Consider the following 25,480-nt stretch of genomic DNA (forward strand, 5'->3'; position numbering starts at 1 on the left):
TGAGTACATGTGTACGCACAACGATTGGCGCGAAGAAAGCTTACACGCACGTTCGACGGGTTCCAACCGTTCCAACACGTCCGCTGTACCAAGAAATGCGAACTAACGAAAGTTTGTAACACGCGAGGCCGCTACGATCGTGTCCTCCGTCGTGAGCGGCTGTGTGAGAGAGACGGAGCGCTGAGCGAGCCGCGTTAGAAGAGAGCGCACTCAGTCTCTCGTCTGACTTCGTGCCGTTTAGGTCGTTGTTTGCATCGCGGGATCGAGACGGACACAACGAGAAAAAATTCTTTGAACAAGGTTTCGTGAATATCATTTGGAAAAAAAAATCCAAAAACTGTGTCTCGTGCATACGGAATAAAATCGATTTTTTTCTACTGCATTGACATAAATCGTGGTTATCTAAAAGATCGAAATTTTTATGTTCGACGATTGATCAATTTTGCTAGAGTGAATTTCGCCGATCGTTCGCGTCGTGCATCTTGTTTATTTTTTTTTGTTCGCTCGTAGTTCATGTGAGAGTTTTGTGATTCTTGTGCTTGAAGTTCTCTAAGACAGTGATTGGATAGAAATCATAGCAGTTGAAAAACACGTAAATACCAAAAATTAATCATGGTGTCATCATTCGCGATCAGTGGCATCTTGCTCCTCGTTCTCCAGGTGTTCACCGGCGTCGACTCCCTCACTGTGGACGCGAAGATACGTGACGATCCCGATTTATCTCAGGTTAGTTGACTTTTTAAACGTTGCAGAAATTTTATATTACTCTAAAAATCAAGGGAACAAATAAAAATAAAACTTTGCGCGAAAATTCGTTACGTTTTTCAATCTAAAGAGTGAGTGACAAAACGTTGAGACTTTGATTTAATTATTTTCTTTCTTCATCTCGTTTTCGATACTTACAAATAAATATGGTAAAAATTCAAATTTCGAAATTAATGTCATGAAATAAGTGCAGATTTATCGGCAAAACGAAATAAAATATTTTAGGTTAGAATTGTTTTCGATCGAATTGACGTCGCTCATTTGAAAAAGTGACGAGAAGATTCAATAGCAATTCACTTGCGTCTTTTTTACAGTTGTCAAAGTCACACCCCAAGCGTATGTCTCTTTAAACAGGTTAACAAATGTTTGAAACTGACCATACAGTGAATTCGTCGTAAAAAAATCCACCCAATGGAACGATAGTAATAACATTGTGTGAAACGCAATCGAGTGTAACACGTGAGTAAACTTATCGAAGTTTATTTGTTTCGACACTACCTACGATCGACTTTGAAACTTGTGGAATTTTTCGTTGTTCCCCGTTGGAGGTATCGGGCTGGTTTTTCACTCTCTCTGTTCCTCGAATGAATCCTCTTGCTTTTCTTCTTCGTCTTTTCGTACGTCGTTCATTTTAGCGGGCAGACGGCAGCGTAGCGGCGCTCCTGTTGGGTCGAGGCCGTTTTTTCCGTCTCTCTTTTCTCCCCTCTTCCTCGTTCCTACGGACGAACGTGAGATGCGTTGCCGGCAAGTGACTGCACGAAATATAAATCATATCTCTGCGTCCTGAGAAAATTCTTGTAGGGATATCCAATTAATTACAATTGTGCCCATCAATCATTTTTATTGCATTGAATCTTACGTAGTAAGAATGCAATGGAAAAAAGTCATTTTTCCATTCCATTTTTGTTTTTTTCTCCGAAGGATTCATTTTTTCCCGTGTTCACTGTCGATGATTTAGACAATTTCTAAAAAAGCAATTTCCAGCGCAGCCAAATACACGTCAGTGAGAAAGAGAACGATGTAACATCCGGAAGTAATTACGAAGCCATTAAATGAATTCCGCTCTGTGCATTCCTCTGTACGATTGAGTTATGACTGTCTAACATCGATTTAAAATTCGTCGTTAAATCGGAATAACTTGAAAAAATTGACGAGACGTTACAGTGGCGAAGTTCGCGTTCTTCCAATATTTTTATTCCAAATATTTTATTTTTCATCCCGAAAATCCAAAAATATTTTCATCCAAGTTCGAAATCGTCCTCATCGCTTGGTGTGCTGAATTTTTGTGATTTTTAGTCTTTTTCTCTTCTATTCCTTAGAAAGAAAAAAGCATCGATAATTTTGTGCGTTTTTTAAATATTTTCTTCGATTCTTTAATGCGCCCTAAAAATCCTACGACTTCAATATTCGAAAATTTTTTACTGAATTCTTATTTAAGCACAACATTTCTTCGGGAGTCCTCGATGGGGTTGGAAACCCGATAACCTCATTTGAAAAAGTTTCAACTAACCATGGAACAAACGGAACGTTCGATTCTCGCATTGCTGCTACGAAGAACGTAATACGGTGACACTAGTGCCTTTTATCGGACGTTGAACGAGTAAAATACAAAGCTCACGGTTTGGTGCCCTCGGCGCAACAGAGCTTAGTCCATTTTTTCTTTTTCATACATAAATGTATGTTGACATTATGTATTACACGGAAACAAAGGGTCCGTCGATAGAGGAAAGTGTTTGTGATTTTGATTAAGATGGCAAACGAGCTTTTTGTATTGACAGTCCTATCAGATTTAAATTTAACGTAATATTTTTTTTTTTTTTTTTATCGAATTCTCAATTAATAATGCAAATGCATTGCGCCGGTGTTGTGCCTCTGCGGAGGTTTTTCCTTTAATTTATCTTCCATAATTTTTCAACCCTTCGTTCACTTCCCTACTCCTCATTGCTCTTCGGCATTGTCTTCTTTTTCCCAAACTTATCCCGCTTCGGTTAACTTGCTTGAATAATCGACGGTCGCGTCAAAGTACATATCGACAGACTGGAAATCTCCCTCGCAGCCTTTGATCGGAGGCCGTCAGGTCAAGAGTGCGTGTGAGCGTGTGCACACATTTTATAATTATCCCGGAAATTTAAATTCTCCAATGAGTTATCACCCTTCGAAGATGCGGTGAGGGTTGATTTTTTTTTTTATTTTCTTAGCGAACTTGCACGGTTCGAGCCTCTTTTTTGGCCCTTGGTCACGCGCTTCGAAACAACGGTATGATTAATTAGAATCGATTTCCGGCTTTTTTACCACGCAGTGAGCGGACTTATTGCAAACCCCCGCGTTTCGCGAATCACTGAAACTTTTCGCACAGAATCTTCGTGGTTGAATTCATGGGAAATGTTTCCGTTCTAATTTTTATTCATGATGAAAACATTTTTTTTGCCCCATCAGCGTTTCTTCAAAAAATCTTTAGCGAATAAGATTTTAAAACGTTATGAATTTGAGAGCGACTTATTGAGAACGAATACGGTAGATAAATCATTTTCTTTTGTCGCGTTCGGTTGGTACGATTGTCTGATGTATCGTGATTAAGCTCTCGTGCCGCATCTGTAACTGACGCGAACCTGGTTCTCGACTGACTAAATAATAAATTTAAAAAAATAAAAAAAAAACACCGTTTGCGACCCTCCACTTCCGGTGTATCGAGTGAGCCACACACGCTAGGCACGCACCCCACGGTCTCCGCGTGTACAGCTTGCATTATGCTCGAGTGCGCCTATTTACAGGGTGTCCATAAATTCTCTGAGAATAAACAATTGTTCAGGTTGATTGTTTCGAGAAAAAAATGGCTTTAAGTTTTTATTCAGGCTTTTTCGTCGATCGGACACATTAATCCATCGATGAGCGATCGGGGGCGGCGATAAAAATAAAAAATGGGCGTGGTGATGAAAGAAAAGCAGCTGGGCGCCTCGAGCCTCTTGATTATGATCGAATGAGTGTTGAGCGCCTACTTAACTCGAGACTTTTTATTATTGATATAAATTTTATTGACGTTTGACTGGGATAATTGAACGATTGGTCACAACTTTTATTTGGAGAGCTTCACATCGCAGGCTTTTTGAAAATTTTCTATCGTCCGTGCGTTAGTAAAGCACCCTCCGATTATAATGATTTGACAAACCCACGTGGTGTTTGTTTTCAGTTGTCTCCTCCCCTTCTCTCGCTTGCCTGACCCTTTTTTCGTGATTGTTGTTTCAATCGATCATACTGGTTCCGTGCAAACACATTAGGGCGCTGAAAAAACGTTTCTCTCACACGAGCACCAACGAAAAATGATGGCGCACGTTATAGGAAAGTAATCCACCTCGAATTAACAGTGAAAAATCTTTTTGGAGCTTTAATAACTTCGGGACATTCTTTAACCAACATCAAAAGGGAATATTATAAAATTGTTTTTTTTTTTTTTAAACAATGAAGTTTTAAAAAATTCTAAAGCACTCGGATACTGGGGGGTTACTTTTTCCCTGTAACGCTGAAGTTTGCGAGGTCGGAGTCCAACGAAATGATGTAAAAAACCCTTCAATATTTCCAGTAATAAAAAATTGGCGAATTGCGAATGTTCTTTTTCTCCATTTCGTTGGACTCCAACGTCGCAAACTTCAGCGTCGTTTTTCCCTTGGAGTGAATCTAAACAAAAATGTAACAAAGGTCATTCGAGGGCCCCCGAACTGATAGAGAATTTTCAAAGTTTTGCATTTTATAAGATTCATCGTTCTTCTGAAGGAAAAAATTTCATTTTTTGCCAGCCAACCCAGTCCACTTACGTTCATATTTCTGATCACGATGATGTGGCGAACAGTCACGTTGAATGACACGAGAATTTTGGGGCTCTGAGGACACATGTCGACACATGTAGCCCCCGTCCTCGAAGATTGACAGCCTGTTATAACTTCGTGAAAATTGAGTCGCCCTATACTTTTTGGACTTCATTTATTTGTTCTCGGAGCGACGGCTCTCCGATGACCTTGACCAGACGCGACAGACGCGCGTGGTTCCGGAGCAGAAATGATTTTTCTGTCAAGTTCAATTATTTTTCTATGTTCGAATCGGCTGTTTGGTGAGAATTTCATGTTGATTGATTTCCCAAATGAGAGTTGATGATTGAGGGTTTGTGTTTTCCCCAAACGTCTCGTAATGGGCTTCCCAATGACACGGTACGCCGAGCGCTTAATTGATGAATACTCGAGAATCAATTAGAGGTATGTTTAAACGAAAAGGGAAAACACGTGGTTAATTTAATAATCTAGCCTAAAATACACTCATTCATCATTGACAGTGATGGCGGCAAACGACATTTTTCAAGGACAAATATTCTGTCGACAAAAGTGATTTTATTAACTTACGGTCCTCAAAGTTTGGTTTTTTTTTTTATTAACTTTGCATTCGTTGACCGCAAAGAAACATCGACAAAATTTCGATTTTTCCAACTTCATCGTCATTACTGTTCAATTTTATTTATTTTCCGATCACAAATCCTTGGACAACCTGTCTCTGAGTTGCCCTCGATACACGATCTCCTTTCCATGGTGTATAATACGTTATTCTATTTCTCTGCAGCTTCGTTCGTGAGGAATTCGAGAAGAAACGTCTACTTTTGTCAGCTATTTCTGCCCTATCCACCCACAGCTATTTTCGAGCATCGAATGCATATCTTTATGGATGATTCCTGCCGCAGAGATATTAGTATGCGGTGACTCCAAAATAAACATCGTTTCTGAACCGAATATCGAGTCATAGAGTCAGAAATATTATTCGGTCAGGCATTCTTTCGTAAATTGAATTTAATCAACTTCAGTGCCAAATTTTTACGATAAATTTGTGCAAAAGTTTCAATAATTGAATCTGAGGTGAATGAACTGACGATTACAGAATGCCACGATGTCACATTTTCGTCGAGTTTCTTCGAAGAATCGTCCGTATTTCTCGATCGACTTTGACGTTGTTCTGTCGGAGCTCGAATGGCTGAAAGCCAAATTTCGTAAACGTATTGCTGCGATTTCCAAATCGATGAGATAAATATAAAAAACTTAGTGAATTAGCGGAGAATCTATTGAGTAATAATTCAAGACATCGTGCAATAAAGTAAGTTCAAAAAAATTTTCATTAAAAACTATCACTGTGGATATTTAAAGTTGTCACTCGATGCTTCCGCAAACTAATTGTTTTGGTATTTTTCCAAGTTCATAGAACAACGACGCTCAAGTTTGTGACGTTGGAATCCAACGAAATGAATGAATAAAAACATCTCTAATTCACCAATTTTTCATTTCACGAAGCGTTGATGTAGGTTGAAAAGCTAAAAATTGCAAATTCGGCAGGGAACGAAATTGGCGAATCACTGGAATTATTGGAGAGTTTACATCATTTCTTTGGACTCCAATTTCGCAAACTTCAGCATCATAAGTATATTGGGAAAATTCACCATTTACAGTGTCAAAAAAATTTACATGGGACATATTCTCACACATTCTGCGATTCATAAATTTCCATTGATAACGTCGAAAATATTATTTTCTTTCTACAATTGATTGTCATTCCATTTAAAGTTATTTCGATTGAAGAATGAAACGTAAAGAATCGAATTGACTGCTGTGAAGGGGTCATGTGACCTTTAGTCAAAAGCAATATCCTTTGGGGGACCCCCTGTATGTACTCAGGAAAAAAAATGACACCGAAGTTTGCAACGTTGGAGACCAACGAAATTATCTGACAAACCCCCAAACGATTCCAGTAATTCTCCAATTTTGTTACCTGCCTAATTTGCAATTCGTAGTTTTTCAGTCAACACCAATGATTCGTGAAACAAATGTTATTTTCCTTCATTTCCTTCGACTCTAACGTTGCAAATTTCAGCGTCGTAAAGAAAAGCTCGAAAACTGTCGTATTCAAGATCGTAAGTGCGGGTGACGCTCTCGTGCTGACACGTTTTCTTGTTGGCGTCGAACCGCTGGCGCGCCTGCTCTTCCATTTACGGATATCGAATGATCGTTGCTTGCGTCTGCATTGGACTTGGATTTTTTTCTCGATGCATATATTCTCGTGAATACAGTACGGTACGTGATCGATACATACGATGCAACCTATGAAATCTGACTGAGTGAGATCGGATTACTTATGAAGCCAATTCCAGTAGCGGATTCGTTTACTTCGGTTGGCTTGCACTATCATTACACGAACTCGCGTACCTATATGTTTATTGATACATAAATCCATTTGATTCGTCCTCGGTTTCTAGGCTCGCTCGTACACAGATGCTGTTTGTTTTTGCATTACTTTGATTATTATTGTTATTATGAGCGAAGTATTACATTTCTGTTGAAAACCGATTTCAAGCGATTTCATTAGTCCCACGCTGGATGCACTTTGATGTATGAATCATTATTGGGTTTTCAGAATCCCTTCTCCCGAGTCGCCTTGTATTAATAGTTGTGCTTTATTTGCCGGCAAACGCACATTGTATATTCGTGAGAAACGGGGGCTCGATCGGAGCTCACGACGATCGAAATCTTGCTTGGAAAATGGAGGATTTTTCTCATTGATTTTGGGTGATACGTGGGATTCTTGATTTTTCATTTCTTTTCAGCTTTCGTTTCTTCGATGTGTCTCTGAAATGGCAGCTTTGTTGCGAAACGTCTCGAGATTACGCGATTCGGCCGAAATTACACATGACCAGAATTATATTTTTGAGCAAGGAATTCGAAGCAGGATGAAGCAATGCGAGAGCAAGAGGAGAAAAGATGCGGAGCGTTGCAAGAGAGCGAGATAGAATCGAAACCGTAATTCAGGCCAATCAACGAGACGGAGTTCGGGTCAATTGGTTGGGCATCGTGACGCGGTCGTAACGGGCGATACTCCCGTGGTAATTGGTTAATTGAAGCGTGTCCAGAGGGCTCCAGAGATCCTTCTCTCTCTCTCTTTCTCTCTCTCTCTCTCTCTCTCTCTCTCTCGATTTCTGCCCTTCTCATGCGAGATTGCACATTCGACTGTGACCACATGCATGTTTTCTCTCTTTCTCATTTTCGCTGTCTCACGATTTTATTCTTCTGAATGAGATGACTTACGGACACCATCAACGCCTATTTCGTACTTTTTTGGGGCCCATGCACTAATAAAGAATTGTGATTCGGTGGCCGCATGCCTGCTGGATTCCGAAGACTCGTTTCTTTATGGTTTCTTGTTTTTTCCTTTAACAAGGGCGACTTCCAACGATTTCCGGCAATTTCCAAGCCGGCAATTTTCTGATCTGTCTGCCTCCCGTGGCACCTTAATTTAATGTTGCACTGGAATTTACAATCTCGACATCGTCGATTCTGATTTTTCGTACACTATCATTCGTTTCATTTGACTCGCGCAAAACCATCCGAAAATAAATACAGCCAATTAATTTATCGATTTTTAGGATGAAAAGTCGACTTTTGGATACACGTTGATAAATTCACTCCGAACGAATTTTCGGTGGATGTGATAATATCAATTTGAACTCATCGAAATGAGATACAGAAATTAAGTATAAAATGCAAAACTTAATTTGGGATACTTAATTTTTATGAAATTCATTGAATCAAGTCAATATGAATTTAGTAATTAATAAAATTGTTCCATATACAATTATATACCGAGGTTATGATTAATCAATGAGCTGAAGACTAATTTCATATCCACTGGAATTAATGGTGAACTAAATTACATAATTTTATTGAAATTTATATTCAATATAAATTATATAATTACATACAATCGAATACAATCGAATAATGAGTTTCTTCGTAATCGATACGAGAAGTAATGTATAGATCTTCGAGATAATCAGATTCCTTGCAATTTGGGACTTCTTCTTGGTTTTTATTTTTTATCATCGAATCGAAGGTTTATTTACGCGATGAATTTCCGCTCCAGGGTTATTTAGAGTCCTGTGCAGAATCCCTCGATTTGTAGCCATCAGATTCGTATCTCTCATGCGTTTATTTAAGATTTTTGTGTGAAGATTTTAACGATATTTTCCTGTGTTCAGTGTCAAGAGCTTGTCATACTATTTAATGTCGATTTTTTTTCATATTATTTCTCTTATTCATTCGATTATACAAGTCTTGTCCGTATTCTGATTAAGAAAAATGGTGAGGCGAAACCCGCATCTCTGCCGTTCGACAAAATCAGTCGAGCCTGATTCACCGGTGATTAATCCACTGACCAATACACTGTTGAATCGTTGACTCATGCAGCGTTGAACTGCACACACGAAGAAAACGAGGCTGAAACCCTAGAAGAATGCGTTAGAAATATGGTGTCCTGAGGACAGTGCACGTACTGGATTGCGGTGTTAATTCGAGCAGCAGTACCAAGAACTGTACCCACCAAAGTGTATTTTCTTGCTCCAAGACATAGTACAATAAATGTCATTCAATGACGCTGAAGATTGCAACGTTGGAGTCCAACGAAATGATGTAAAGAAAACTCCAATAATTCCAGCAATTCCCCAATTTCTTTTCCTGCTGGATTTGCAATTCGTAGTTTTTCAACTACATATCGATGCTTCGTGAAATAAAAAACTGGTGAATTACAAATGTTTTTTTCATTCATTTCGTCGGACTGTAATACAGAATTTATAGGAAGAGTTTCGATCGAAGTGAAAGTTTTCATTCATTTGCATGTGAAATTTTATCGAAGCAGTGAATTTCTCATTTGATCAACAAAAAAAAGGATGAGCTTCTCAGTTTATTGTATTAATCCAAATACTCGATGATTTGTTTCCGGTTTAATGCGATACCAAGACGAGTTTATTCCTCTTGATATCCGTACTTTGTTTCCAGGCAACACAACGTGCTCATCACTTCGTTACACGATGATTCTCCTAGAACGTAGGCCGTGCAAAATGTATGAAGCACGAACTCGAGAATATATCTATATGTACGTGTACACGACTTTTATTTCGCTCCACTGTCAGGAAAGTTATATGTTGAATCTCCTTCTAAAATTTACCCGAGAGCTGAAAAACTCTGGGACTTTTTTCTCTCCGCGGCGCGTTTTTGCTCACCGAGTCTCCGCACATTTACCATACGTGTTTCATGGTGCGTAACGGTAGCAAGTGTGCTTTCTTCGGTGGTGCACGGTTTCAATGAAAACTCTGGCCAACCAGTCAAACTACTTACAGCACATGTTTCTCCGTATATACACGAAAACATAAATCTCGCGCGTTTACTATAGAGGAGAGAGTATTGCGTAACTTCGTATTATTATATCGCACTGGAACGTGGCTCCGCGCTCAGTTTTTCATCATCGCACTCTTTTTGCGAGAAAACATTTTTTCTTTAGTTCGACATGCGCAGGCTATTTTTTTCGTGGTATCAACGAATAATGAGCGAAAACGTTGTTATTTTTTTAACACAACATTGCCTTCCGACGACGCTGAAGTTTCCAACGTTGGAGTTCAACGAAATGAATGAAAACAAAATGATACATCCATCAGTTTTTTATTTCACGAATCTTAATTGTGTAGATTGAAAAACTACGAAGTATAAATTCGGCAGGAAATAAATTGGAAAATTGCTGGAATTATTGAACAATTTTTTAGATCATTTCGTTGGACTCCAACGTTGGAAACTTCAGCATCATTGCCTTCCGGGTCTCGGAGGAACAGCTTTGTGAGGAATTCAGTTTTTTGAATCCATCCATTTCCAACGGGCACTTATTCGTCGGACGATTACTGTAATGCGCGACGATTCTTTGCGTACACGGAGAGACTTTTGTAGCAAAAATTACTATGTTTTTATAGTAGCGTCGGACCACATCGATATTATAATAATAATCGCTACAGAGTGTGTGTCAAATGACGCTGAAGTTTCCAACGTTGGAGTCCAACGAAATGATCGAAAAAAAATCTCCAATAATTCTAGTGATTCTCCTATTTTGTTCCCTGCCAAATTTCCGATTCGTAGTTTTTCAAACTGCACCAACGATTCGTGAAATAAAAAATTGGTGAATTACAAACGTTTTTTTCGTTCATTTCGTTGGACTCCAACGTTGGAAACTTCAGCGTCGTGTGTGTCAAATAATGCAAAATTTTGGGGAACCATTACCACAGTTCATAGTAAATAACGCGCTGTACTGTATCAAAAGTCAACACCGAGCGAATTTTGATCAAAAACGTAGTAAATAATGAAATGATTTGATGACAATTTAGGGATAACATAGCAGTCGTTTCTCTGTGCTGTACGAAAAATTGCATAGTTTCGTATTTTCCCTTTTACCGCACCGAATTTTGCTCAATAAACATGGTAAAATTCATGCGCCCATCAATTATACGAGGCGTTGCGAGTATAAAGATGAAAATTAACCAGTGACACATAGTAAAATTTCAAGCAATTTGTCTGTAGTCCAATTCACCAATTTTTAACATTTCGCCAAAGACACGAGTGACATTCAGATATCGATACATCGTTCGATGTAAGAATGTCGCAGACCTAAATTTTGCCTGTCGTACATAGTAAAATTTGAGAGAATTGCTTTCGGCATCAAAATTACTCTATGCACTTTGGTGAAATGTAATATAGAATGGCGATATAGAACGGCGCTGCTACAAAACATAGCAAATTTTTCTAGCAAATTCATCGGAAATATTCGTATAAAAGTCTATCCGTGTATTTATTTACAAAATTGCACCTCGACTATTTTCGAAATGAATAATTAGGCGCGTCCTCGCCGTACAAACATAAAATCAGTCAAAAACAAAATAATCGTGTTGAACAAGAATTGTTAATAAAAAATAAAAGAACGAGCAAATTTGACTCAAATTCAGTTGAAAATTCGTGATTTGCATGTTCATCTGCTTTTTATAACATCCAAATATTCATTTCGAAGGAGAACAAAAGCTGTTTTTGTATATCGTATTTTATAAACCGTCAAAGAGACCGTCCATAAAAAAAATCATCCCATGAAAAAACTATTAAAAAATTATAAAAATAATTATAAAAAAATGATGATTCCACAAAAAAAAATTATCCCATAAAAAACTATAATAAAAATTATTGAAAAATTATTCCACAAAAAAGTTATAAAACTTTTGGAAAAATATTTCAACACGACAACTGAAATATAGAAAAATTCAAATGAAACGTGAGATAAACTTAAATACGCTACTTAAAAACATGGTAAATGTAACAAAAAAATTCTCACTTGAAAACATTTCAAACACTGTGTTTCCACATTCTTCTTATCTTATTCTAAAGAAGAAACAACTAAATGAATTGATTAAGTTTCTATCTAAGTTACGTACAGCATTAAAATTTATTATATGTACTTGTCCCGAGACTCTGCCGAGTCTCTTGATATGCATCGGAGGACGTGATGCTTAAGCATCTGGAAGATTAATACACAAATCTCATGATTTTGTAACATATTTTATTTCATCCATGAACGTGAACAGTTCACGATCACGATACAGTTTTACCTTTCCAAAATATAAATATGGAATAGCGTTCGCACTAAAGCGCCAATTTTATTTGACTCATCTCATAAAAATTTACGATAAAAATACGTTTGAGTCGGTCTGTGTGTCTCCGTGTCTACGTGCATGTGTGGTTTTTCGCTGATTTACGATACTCGATATTATAGGTAAATTCCTTCGAAACGAGACTTACGTGCTCAGGCGATTTATTCGCTGAGCCATACGTAGGTAACGTACAGTGTTTTATTATCGCTTCGCCGATGTATGTATAGATATATGTTTGTGCATAATCTAGAATGGAATTGGATTAATCCAGTCGGATATATCGGCCGCATTTCGGTTTCGAATGCGCGAATCCAGCGCGCGCGCGCTCGTTTCGCATATGTGTCTGTGGGGGAGAGCTTTGCCTCGGTTCGACATTCCCAAGCTTGCAGGTTTCCTTGCGCTCCATCGCGAAATCGGCATACGATAGAATCGTAGGCGAAATTTGAATCGCTCTCGTCATTTTAGCTTCTCATTCTTGATCATCGTGTTCGACTGAAATTCATCAACTGGCTATGAACCATGTCAATTGTCATTATCATCGAGACTGCCTTTATTTATGACTTTTCAAATTGTCATTATCGCCAACTTGTGAACCGTTTTGAAAGTGTAATTTCAAGGCTCGTTCATTTTTGTGCAAAGTTTTGAGAACGAACTCGCGATGAAGCTTTCGGGGATGAAATTGTTCGAAAAATTCTGTATTGAAATCGGATTCGGACGGTCCCGGATACTTAATTTTCATCGCGAATACTTGTTCCTGCTTCGCCATCTGCTATGTTGCATTTTACAATTTGCCCATGTATTTACTCGAAAACCACGAATCGCATCTAGCTCTTCTTATACGGTCCCAAGTAAAGTATCGTGCATACCGTTGCTTTCGCTGTCGTTTGGACGGTTAAAATTGGACATTGATCGAGCGGAGCCCGAAGATTCGGCAATTTCGATCGGCTGCCTGAGCAAGCAATGCCTGCCTTCGAAATCGATGCACTTTGAATTTATACCTTCACCGCAGCATAGTACAACATTTCAAGATAGCCCGGTTGTGTGTTTATATATATATACGTCTATCGTATAGGGCGTGGCGAAATGCTCGTGGATGGGGGGTCATCGACACAGTGAGATTTCCTAACGCTCGAGGAAATACGCCAAGGGAATATCTCTGTTAATGGGTTAGATTGACCAGAGATTGTCGGTTGGTCTCGATGCGAAGTTCGTTCGAGCTTCGCAGATTCGATCGAATCCTAACAGGAATGGGGATAAATTCGACGATTAGACTACAAATGGACGTTTGGCTATGCGTTCGGAAACCTCTTTCGGGGCTTTTGCGACCGAATAATAACCAAAAGTATTTGCTGTAACGTAACGAAATGCTCGCATATTTTCGTTGAAAGTTTACAATATTTGAAAACACTTGAACTACACTTTTCAAATGAATTTTTCAAACACGTACAAACTTCAATCCAATAAATTCAATAAATTCAAATATCGTATGCACAGCATTTCCAGTAGCTTTTCTTTTTAACCAATCGAATTGACGCCAGCGCATAGATTGACGCCAGGAAAAGTGAAATATACATAATTAAAAACATAAATAAAGATACCCGTACAATCCTGTCATGTTACAATGAGTCGTAATGGCGACAACGATTCATGTTGGTCGGTCAAGTATACATGAGAGAACAACATGAGCACTTCTGGGCACATATTTCCTGACAGTGTACGGGCCTTTCAATGCCAAGGGAACGGCCACTCGCGAGGTGCCTTCCTTACTTTCGAGTTTTTCCTTTTTCAGGGCTATCCAAAGTCTCCACTTTCTCACTATTTTTTATTTCTTCTTCGAACACGTCTTTTTGTCGAAAGGCAGGTTGAATTATATTTTCAAAACTCTGTCCGTATTTACAATTCGGAGTAGCGGAGATTGTGTTTGTTTTTAACGCGATGGACGAACGAAATTTTCTACGGAAAATTCGTGTTCCGATATAGTGGTCCGAGATTCATCACCTTGTTGAAGGCTGGCTACGTAAAAGAGCGATATAATTCGGTAAAATTTCACGGTAAACCCAGTGCGAATGGAGTGCCTGCTGTGCCAATGTGAATATACAATTACCTGCCGTGATGAAACTACGTTACTTTGATGGCTGCGTCGGAATTTTCGGATTCCTGCACAATCGCACGAACCAAGTTTAATATGACTGCGTTGGGACAATTTCCATTGCACTTTGGTGTCTACGTCATGTCTATTTATATGATTTTATTTGAAGCGCATCTCCAGTAACTCAATTGTTGCCAGCAGCTACATTTTCATTTCGAGAATTGAATCATTGAATCTTCGCGCGCCCGTGAACAATAATTAACTCCAAAATATGCTTGTTGAAATTCTTTAAAAGTTGGAAAAGAAAGTAAAGTATTAAAAATTCACTTATCGTTATCATATGGAGAAGGAAAAAAAAAACAATCGAAATCACAATTTTCCAATATAGCCAAGAAACGTGCGTTTTTACGAGTAAAAATCCACACGAGTTTGCTATAAATCAAAATATCAAAACTTAGCGTCCGTTTTTGCCACGTGAATGCTAAGTTTTTCAATGTTTGTTTCTCCAGTCAGCTTATACTATACTTTCTGCACACATAATTGCTGCTGGGTTCACAAATTCGCGTATCCCCTCGTGTCGGAACAAAAGAGAAAACAGCAATTCGAAGGCCAATAACCGCATTTTGGGAAATACTCGTTTTTTTCTGACGACCCGAATTTCAAAAGTCAGGAAAAGTCGCCTAATTCTCGAGTCTCCGCAAGTGAATTCCATATATTTCGCCTAAAAAATGTTTTCCACTGCTTCGCATTGAAACGTCATTTATTCCACTGTGCATACGTCGCTCTCATGAAACTTTTCGCGGCCCAGTTCATTTAACTGAGCAAGAGCAGAGATAGAGGCTCTTCATCTCTGCTGCATATTGCCCGTACGAGTTTGAGAGGCCTTAAAACGATATCGGACTCTATCCTGTCTCCTATTGAATGATACCGTGATGTTATAGACCGAGGAAGAGAGAGAAAGAGAGAGCGGAGTACAAGCGAGGTGTGAAGCGAGGATGAGACATGATTACCTCCTCAATTACATGCTCAATGCCGCCCCCGCACGTTACCTCCATAATTCATGCAATGTCACACTTGTAGATATATCGTGTTTCAACGGTACAACTGCTGAATGCGTGTACGTCTATATCGATATTACAAACGTGTTCTAAAAAGACGCCACGCACTCGGAAATCTCTTGGAGATTCTTTGTCCGTGTCACACAATGGGATTTACGTTGATCCATTCAAATCACCGCTTTTGTCGATCTTTTGTGACATTTCGGTGCGTCAACAAATTTTCCTATGGAATTGACAATTTTGCTGAACGAGGAAGGATTCATCGCTCACATTGGGATACTCAATTGCCCTTTCCGTAGTCGGCTTTTGACCAAGCACTTGTAATTTTACGGAATATGCGTTGATTTGTTACATCTCTTTAAATATGTGTCTTTGGTCAACAAATGAAAAATGATACACGTACACAAGATGATTCTCAAATCAACCGATTACACTGAATTTATTGTTATTAAAATATTGAACAGAATTAAGGTGTTCGGATCATGTCCGGAATATAATAAAAGAAAATTTCGTTAGTACACACGCTCGCTCGCACACATCCATTCCACGCTCACACTCACTCAACTCAAGATGACGATTTTTCGCTCTCACTCGGGTTTACAAAGAGCAATTTTACGTAGATTAATTCGCCGTTGAAAGTTCAAAATCATCGGGCGTTATATAAAGAAGGTAGACCAATGACTTATCTCGCAAATGCTGGTGAGGGCTCCCTCGTTGGCTCTTGCCCGAGGACTGGAGGCTCAGCTGCGATGAAACCAAAAATCGAACGAAAGAGAATGCGATGGGGCTGGCCAGCCGATTGACTTTTCATGCGTTGGCAAGACTCCTTCGATGATCCGGCCTCGTTGACGTCCCCGAGCGAAGAGAGCGAGAGTTGTTGAAGGTGCGAACTCGCGACAATTTTGGAAGTGCGTGAGTAGGGAGGAGGGCGGCACGCCCAGATCAATCGCTCGATCATACAATCGAAGGAGTACAATTCAGCGCGAAATATGAGTGGCGAAGATTTTCCCACTCGCGATCTTACAATTCCCCCCTTTCATGTGTTACGGATTGCGAAGGATAATACATGAATCCTCGAACATGAGGTGTGATCACTCTCAAAATCGTCAACTCGTATTTTTCGATAGAGCACGTATAAGAAACACTTTTAACAAATTTCATTTCATTGAGCTCGTATCCGGGTAGTGACAATCAGCGCTTTCACACAACACACCGATCATACCACACACGCGGACGCTTTCCCATCGACTATTTACAAAAACAAAAAAAAATGACCGTCGTAACATAATTCATATTATGGAGGGCTACACACCCTCTTCGTCCGTATCGATACACCTCATTTTCTGAGTCTATATTACATTCGTACATATATACATAGATATCTCTCAAATAGATTACATACCCATCGAAGTAAGATTGAAGTAGGAGACGAAATGGGGCTTTGGCATTAATGTAAATTACAATTAACACGACAAAATCAAGTCACGGGGATATCACGACGATTGGTATAATACTTTCGTAAATTGCAACGGTTATAAGTTCCGATACTGCCATTCATATCATTCAAGTTCGAAAGAACAAACGCATTTTCACCCCTTTGTTCGGTAATTTTATATGGACCTTCAAAGAGGTGAAAGAATTTTTTTATTACGCGATCCAGAGCATTGGAAAGATGTCTCACGCGTAATAAAACCAAATCTCCAATTTGCAACGCTACTTTTGAGACCGCTTTTTGTTGTTTCTTTCTACTTTCGAATTTGCTACGCAAATTTTCATGTGCGAGAGCAATAATTTTTTCATGAGCTTGACCTTGAGATTCAGGAAATTGTATCAGCGTTTGAATTTCATCCTTCACGGGTCGACCGAAATGGAGCTCGATAGGTGCGAAGCCAGTACTCTGATGCACGGTCATATTTAAGCATTCCTCGATTTTCGGGACAAATTCTACCCATTTGGTATGCTTGTCGGCACATAAGGTCCGAAATAAACGACCCAGTTCTCTCATAACCCTCTCCGTGGGGTTAGATTGAGGGTGACGAATCGAACTATAAAGGACTTTAATTTCCGCGGCTTCTAGCTCTTCCTGCCAAAGGTGCGAGGTAAATTGCGTCCCGTGATCTGCCAAAATACGCCTAGGTTTTCCAAACTTTGGAATAAATTTGTCGAAAATCTTTTTCAGAGTCGTTCGAACCGTAGCTTTTCTAAGGGGATACAGACTGACGTGCTTGGTAAAAGAGTCTAACATAACGAAAATAAATTGCATGCCTCCACGAGCCATGGGGAGAGGACCATAATAATCAACCGTAATTAGATCATTGATACCTTCGGAAGGAACATATTTATATTCCCCTGTCATTGTAAATGTGAGCGGCTTAACTCTTTGACATAAATCACATTCGAGAATATATTTCTTTATATGAGTTCTCATGCCTTTCCACCAATAAAAGTGCTTTATGTATCCGAGAGTTTTATAAACGCCAGGATGCCCTAGTTGCGAATGTATTTCTTCAATGATCGGGGGATACAACTCATTTGGGACCACAATCCTCCACTGAGATGACTCCTTCTCGCGATGAAATAGAACATTATTTTGGATAGCAAAATTGAGTGGAGGATCACTAGAGGAACACTCCGCGAATTTTTTAGCTATTGATTCATCTTTGAGCTGCCATTTGCTCAACTCCTTTAATTGACGGGTAAGATTAGCATCGTAATTAATCATGGCGACAGTAATTAACGAAGAATCTTCATCACATTTTACGGGCAAAAAGTATTGATGCATCGCGGAAATCATCATTCGCTCATCTTTTTCTTGATGAAAACGTAAATCGGGATTACGGCTAAAGAAGTCGGCCACTACGTTATCGACACCCCGGCAGTGTGAGATCGTGAACGAATATTGTTGCAACAATAAGCACCACCGATGCATTCGAGAATTACGGAAAGGGGCCGATTGTAAAAAGGTTAAACTTTGATGATCGGTTACGATTTCAAAGGACGTCCCGATCAAGTATACTCGGAATTTGGTTATTGCGTAGACGATGGCCAGAAGTTCCTTTTCCGTGGTCGTATAACGCTTTTCGCATGCCGACAGGCAACGAGAAACGATACTAATCACGCCATGGAGCCCCTCATCATCGACTTGGTACAATATCCCGCTGATACCTTGATCGCTCGCATCGGTTTGAACTCTGTACGGCTTTCCTGGAAGGATATGTTTTAACTGAATACATCGCTGAAAATCCCTTTTTAATTGTGCAAATGCATATTTTTGCGTCGTGTTCCAATCCCACACAGCATCTTTTTGAAGCAATTTACGCAACGAATCAACGGATTTACTATGATTAAGATTGAATTGACGATAATAATTGCAGACCCCGAGAAACTGTTGTAACTCTCGTTTATTTTTTGGTTCTGCAAAATCATTAATTGTTTTCAACTTCTCCGGATCGGGACTAATTCCTTGAAATGATACACGAAATCCGAGAAACGACACGGTTTGCTCAAAAAACACGCATTTGGATAACTTGATCGTGAAATTATATTGTGTGAGCCTTTCGAAGATTCGTCGAAGTACGAAAAAATGTTCTTCGATTGTTTCTGTGGCAATAAGCACATCGTCAATATAACAGGCAATATATTCTTCAAAATCTTTTTTCAGAGCAAAGCTTAGTGATCTAATAAATCCACTCCCCGCGGTTTTCAATCCAAAGGGAACACGACAAAAATGATACATGTTAGATTCGTACAGAAAGGCCGTGTATGGCCGAGACTCTCGGCTCAACGGTACTTGCCAGTAACCGTGAGTTAAATCGAGCTTCGAAAACCACCGAGCTTTATAAAATTTTTGGAGCAATTCACTTATTAAAGGGGGAGATTCATGATCATCTTCAATAACTTTATTTAAAAATCTCGCGTCGAGACACACCCGGACCGAGCCGTCACTTTTTTTTACGATTCTTAAGGGGTTACAAAATTGACTGACGGTTCGTTCAATGACACCGTTTTCCACCATCTTTTCAATGGCCTGTGACGTCGCAGGACGAAGGTGAAACGGGACCGGATAAGTATGTTTAACGGATGGATTCTTCGTGGTCAAGGTTATTTTGTGCTCATAACCTTTCGCACAACCGGGCTTATTTGAAAAAAGCATCCAATAATCCTTTAAGAGCTCGGCAAAAGCGCCTCTCTCTCTCTCTCCCAGTGATGAAAGATTACTCGCGACCGTTCGGGAGTCGACGGGGACCTCGGACTTATTCGCATTATCGAGTTCGCAAATTTGTGAAAAGTTACCGTTAGTTTCCAATTCTTCAGAGCTAACATCGTTTTGAACACACTCGTTTTTCTTAATTAAAGACACAGAATTATCGGACACAATTTCCACTTTTGCCAAATCGCCGATTGATTTGCTCTGAGAGTTGGACTCCTTCTTATCTGAGTATTCTTCCTCTTCCCCCCTAGAGCTCACATCGCTGTCGTTTACATGACGTTTACACGATTCATTTAACTCCTCAATTTTTATGATAAATATTTGCATATCTCTTTCTTTCTGCGAACAAACCAAAGTCTCCATCGAGGCCCGCTCGAACACCACTGATGATGGAGAAAGAGCTGCACCTCCAACCTCAATATTCAACTGACTATAATCAATTATGACTTGGTTTTTTGTCATCCAGTCATGTCCTAAAATAATATCCGACGTAAGGAACGGTATCACGTAAAATATAGTCTCGATTTTCCTGCCATCAATTTCTATCCACATACGAATTTGTAATTTAACCGTCGTAGATTTCTTTTCAATGGCAGTTGTTACTGAAAGATTCGAGACTGGTAACCTGTCCAATTGGGTGTGCGTTATTATTTTTTTGTAAAACGTCTCCGATATGGCCGAGATTTGACTCCCCGTATCAAGAAGGGCCATCACGTGAAATTGCGGGCCATTAATTAATATGTGTGGACTTCTAGCTATCTTTTCCCCTCCTACTTCTTTCAACAAATCCGCTCCATTTTCGACACCGTTAGCCAGGTCATCAACAAAATCAAAATATTCTGGACGCGCTATAGGAGCGCGGTACAACGCGTCGCTTTTTAGTTTAAATATTGCCCATTAGAGTTGTTTCTGCAATTGTCGCGAGAATTGGAGTATGTACTAGGCATCGGAGTTCGCGGAGGGGGAAAACGGACATCTGGCATTTCAAAATTTGGTCTGTTACACTCGGAATTAAAATATGAATTATAAGGGCCTCGATCGTTCCTTCGATCGTATCCCCACTCGCGACCATTACGCCTCTTATCGACATATCTGCCCGAAAATCCAGCACTTTGGTTCGAATATCTTCCACCCCCCATTCTCATCTCGTTCACTCTCGCCGTATTTTGTTTTGCATGGAATTGATTATGATTCTGTTTATTATCCCACGATCTATCCCTTCGAACCGCGTCGAGATTCCCCAGCGTTTGCGCGATCGCGTTTGTATCGGTAAAATTCACAGTAGATAGGGTTTCCCGTACCCAATTAGGATATTGATGAATGATGTTATAATTTACTTCGAATTCCGATAATCGAGGAATAAAATTTCGTGCTCTAGCCAGTTGTTGATAGAAATAATTTTGTAACACATCACGCTGCGCATCGTATCGAGACTCCATCCACGTTTTTTTAAATCGTACACGTATGGGGATGGAATAAAATTCCTCTAAAAATTCTTTTTTGAATTGTTCAAAGTTGTCAAATGTTTTTAAATTAAACCACAGATTTGCCTTTCCCTCCAAAGCAAGCTCAACTATTGACATCTTTCGAATCTCTTTCACGTTTTTTGTTTTTATAAATCTTTCCAACTCCTCCATAAATTCCACTGGATGTTTCTCTATTTCATCTTTAAATTTAGGCAGTTTAATATCGATATGAATTTGTTGTACGTTACTCATAACCGCTGCAAGTTGTTCGATCACACCGTCTTCATTTGTTTTGCTTTGGCTTCTGCTAGCCTCGTCTCGATTAATCCTTTGTTGATCTTTGTCGCGTTGAGCCTCGAACGCGGCCCGCATTTTTTCAAACTCTTCACGCTCGGCTCTTAATCGCTCCCACTCCGTCTCCATACTCGCCTCTTGAGACGCGCCAGTTCCTCCTACTCTCACCTCGTCTCTCAAAATAGGCATGTTTTTCTCTTTCACCGGTTTGTCTGTAAATTGATTGATATTAAATTTCTGTTTCGAAATTCTTCCTGATTTCGTTATATACGTTATTTTTTCCTCATTTGCCATATAGTTTCTTAGAGACTTCGTACATTATTATTTCACTTTGCTCATACTTTTCTATTAAATTTATCTTTCGATAAAATTCAAATTATTGAATATATCATATCTTGTATAATAATAAGAAAAAACATTATCATTTTATATAACACAAATAGAAAAACAAAAAATATTTTGTTGTAAATAGGTATTTACTCGTCAGTCACGAGCCTCGCTGTCGGGCGCCAAATGTAATTTTACGGAATATGCGTTGATTTGTTACATCTCTTTAAATATGTGTCTTTGGTCAACAAATGAAAAATGATACACGTACACAAGATGATTCTCAAATCAACCGATTACACTGAATTTATTGTTATTAAAATATTGAACAGAATTAAGGTGTTCGGATCATGTCCGGAATATAATAAAAGAAAATTTCGTTAGTACACACGCTCGCTCGCACACATCCATTCCACGCTCACACTCACTCAACTCAAGATGACGATTTTTCGCTCTCACTCGGGTTTACAAAGAGCAATTTTACGTAGATTAATTCGCCGTTGAAAGTTCAAAATCATCGGGCGTTATATAAAGAAGGTAGACCAATGACTTATCTCGCAAATGCTGGTGAGGGCTCCCTCGTTGGCTCTTGCCCGAGGACTGGAGGCTCAGCTGCGATGAAACCAAAAATCGAACGAAAGAGAATGCGATGGGGCTGGCCAGCCGATTGACTTTTCATGCGTTGGCAAGACTCCTTCGATGATCCGGCCTCGTTGACGTCCCCGAGCGAAGAGAGCGAGAGTTGTTGAAGGTGCGAACTCGCGACAATTTTGGAAGTGCGTGAGTAGGGAGGAGGGCGGCACGCCCAGATCAATCGCTCGATCATACAATCGAAGGAGTACAATTCAGCGCGAAATATGAGTGGCGAAGATTTTCCCACTCGCGATCTTACACACTGCCTCTCGCCGTTTTGCTATCCTGCTGTCCTAACTCGAACCTCGAATCAGCGTACATTCCTGAAAAATGTAGCAGGAGGATAAATAAATTACGGAGTATTGTTGGAGCGAAGATTCGGGAAGCGGATTTAAGATCCAATGATCGAGGTTTGATCTTTGGATTTTCAAAGGGATCGTAAATCGCTACGACACTGAAGTTTGCAACATTGCAGTCCAACGAATTCACCTATTTTTTGTTTCACGAAGTATCGGTGCAGCTTGGAAAACTATAAATTGCAAATTCAGCAGGGAACGAAATTGAAGAATTACTCGAATTATTGGAGGGTTTATTTACATCATTTCGTTGGATCGAACAATATTTTCGTAGTTTTGTTTACGTCACTGTTATAATATTATTGAAGCATTCAAACATTCACGTCGAGATCAGATTCCAACTCTCTCTAAATACATTTTGAATCAGCGGGCAGTGGTATTTGAAGCTTTTGCAACAGCATTTGATTTTCAGAGCTCTTTCGATAGTAAATTTTCAGCATGCAGAGAATCATATATCCCCTAATATTATGATGCAATATAGATCAGTGCATAACATTACGGTTATGTTAGTACAAATATGCGGAAGCGTTGGCCAAATTTAGCAAAATAGTACAACCTCGCATTCTCTCCCCTCTCAATTCCTTCTGTCAGTCCTGTTTATAGTCCACCAACGCGCTAGTCTAACCGCGTAGGTTCGCTCATACACTCGTAAATATCAATTGCATGAATGAAGCTCTAATTGATTGCACCCCTTCTCGTGGCATTAACCGCGCGGGGCCAATGTACCTGAATTTACTCGGATTATTGAAACAAACCGTATGAATATAGTTTCGGGCCTCAAAACAACTTTTGTGAATATAGTATATGCGTCTCTGAATGGGAATGCATTTTTGTACCTCGACGTGACGTAAAAAGCATCGAGTACATACTTCTGTATATGGGAATAGGATTTCAATTTGCTGCTCAACTAAACCGTCATATATATTATGCTCGTACACGTGCTGCAAGCGAAAAAGAACTCAATCAACGGAGTCCGAGTTTGTGTACCGTTCCTCAAAGGCTACAGTTCTAGTCGGCACAATTTTTTTTATGGACGTCGAGTGCAATATTTGAGAATGACATTTTGAAATGGTGATTTTAATATTTCGTGCAGCTTCGGTACAAATTTTATGCTGATTATTACGTTTGACGTTGGCATACGTTGAAAGTTTCCAAATTTTTTGTTACGAGGCCCCGTAATGACTGAACTTCTATTTAACCTTTTAAGGACGGGGATTTATACTTTTTTTTTATACAAAAATTGTGCATAATATCGATAATTTTTTCAAGCGGAGTGCCCGACCAAACTAGTGGTCGATATTCCGACCAGATCCGTTCTATAAAGATTAATTATGATCATGATGTACGTCGACGTGCTTCGTGAACTTTGGTAGGGTCATATACTTTTATATTCGATATGACATTGAGAGGAATGATTTATTGACGTTGGACGAAGAATGTTGCAGTTATTCGTGACTTGTTACTTTTTATATTACGAATAGCTACTTCGTATTAGAAATGATTTCGCGATACAAAGTTACGTCCCTAAAAGAAAGTCGGATTTAAGGGATCCCTCGTCAGCCTTGTTCATATTTCTATATCGATCCCTTAAGAGCTTTACTTTCTTTCGTATATACATAAAGTGTCGTGACGCACGGCATGAGACGCACGTGTGGCCACGTATGCAAATGATTTTGACGTATCACACGGTTTCGTGTACGTGTACGGGGGGGGGGGGGGGGGGTGCGGGGTGCGGTATTGGCTGACGCTCTCTCGCAGATTCCGTTGTTGGTCGTATAAAATCGCGAAATCGGTCTCGTCTTTTTCCCTTCCTATTTCTCCGCTTGCTCTCTTCCTCATTCCTATGCCCCAAAAAAGCACAACGCGATTTATATGCTAATAGAAAAGAATTTCCGTTCTCGTTTTTTGTCGTGTGTGTGTGCGGGCGGGCGGGCGCGCGTGCGTGAAATTACCATAATATCAATTCGTATCGATCGATCATCGTGAACCGCCGGATTCAGTTGGAACTTTGCTCAGTCTCGTAGAAGCACACACAAAAGTGCACAACGACATCTCAGTGGGTCCCCGATATCCGCGCGCTTATCCATTTCTGTGCACTTCTATGCACTCTCCTTCTCGTATATTTTTCATCAAAATTGCTAAATGAACGATAAAGATCATACAAATGAGATATAAAACAAATAAAACGCATCGATGATTTGAGAGTTTTTGTAACGACTATACAGTTTTTGAGCTCCATTACTCGATCGCTTCGAAAACCTCGTGACGACGCTGAAGTTTACAACGTTGGAGTCCAGCAACGAAATGATCTAAAAAAAATCTCGAATAATTCCAGTAAATCTCATCATCAATCATCAATGATTGGTGGAATAAAAAAAAGAACGACGCTGAAGCTTGCAACGTTGGAGTTCAACGAAATGAACGAAAAAAAGATTTATAATTCATTATTTTTTTATTTCACGAATTATTGATGTGGCTTGAAAAATTACGAATTGGAAATTCGGCAAGGAACAAGATTGGAGATTTACTGGAATTATTTGAGAGTTTTTTAAGATCATTTCGTTGGACTCCAACCCTGCAAACTTCAGCGTCATAAAAATGATAAATTACAAATCTTTTTTCGTTCATTTCGTTGGAGGACTCCAACATTGCAAACTTCAGCATCGTAACCTCGTCCAAGTTACCCAGTCTTCGTGTCTCGACTCGTATCTATACATCGCGGAAGACTCCTCTCTGGTCTTGTTCTAATGTT

General features: G+C 39.5%; 1 protein-coding gene across 8 annotated transcripts in view; it reads left to right on the plus strand.

Moving 5' to 3' along the window:
• Positions 1-207: 207 nt before the first annotated feature.
• Fas1 (fasciclin 1) overlaps positions 208-25,480 on the plus strand; it is a 253,351-nt gene continuing 228,078 nt past the window's right edge. For 5 of the 8 annotated variants that reach the window (XM_043432981.1, XM_043432987.1, XM_043432982.1 and 2 more), the window contains exon 1: positions 208-726. In XM_043432981.1, coding sequence (XP_043288916.1) covers positions 613-726 — 114 coding nt within the window. In that variant the 5' untranslated portion in view covers positions 208-612. The remainder of the gene's footprint in view (positions 727-25,480) is intronic. The other 3 variants (XM_043432988.1, XM_043432986.1, XM_043432989.1) reach the window with 1 other exon arrangement.

The sequence above is a fragment of the Venturia canescens genome, chromosome 1 (assembly GCF_019457755.1).
Source record: "Venturia canescens isolate UGA chromosome 1, ASM1945775v1, whole genome shotgun sequence".
Classification (NCBI taxonomy): Eukaryota; Metazoa; Arthropoda; class Insecta; order Hymenoptera; family Ichneumonidae; genus Venturia; species Venturia canescens.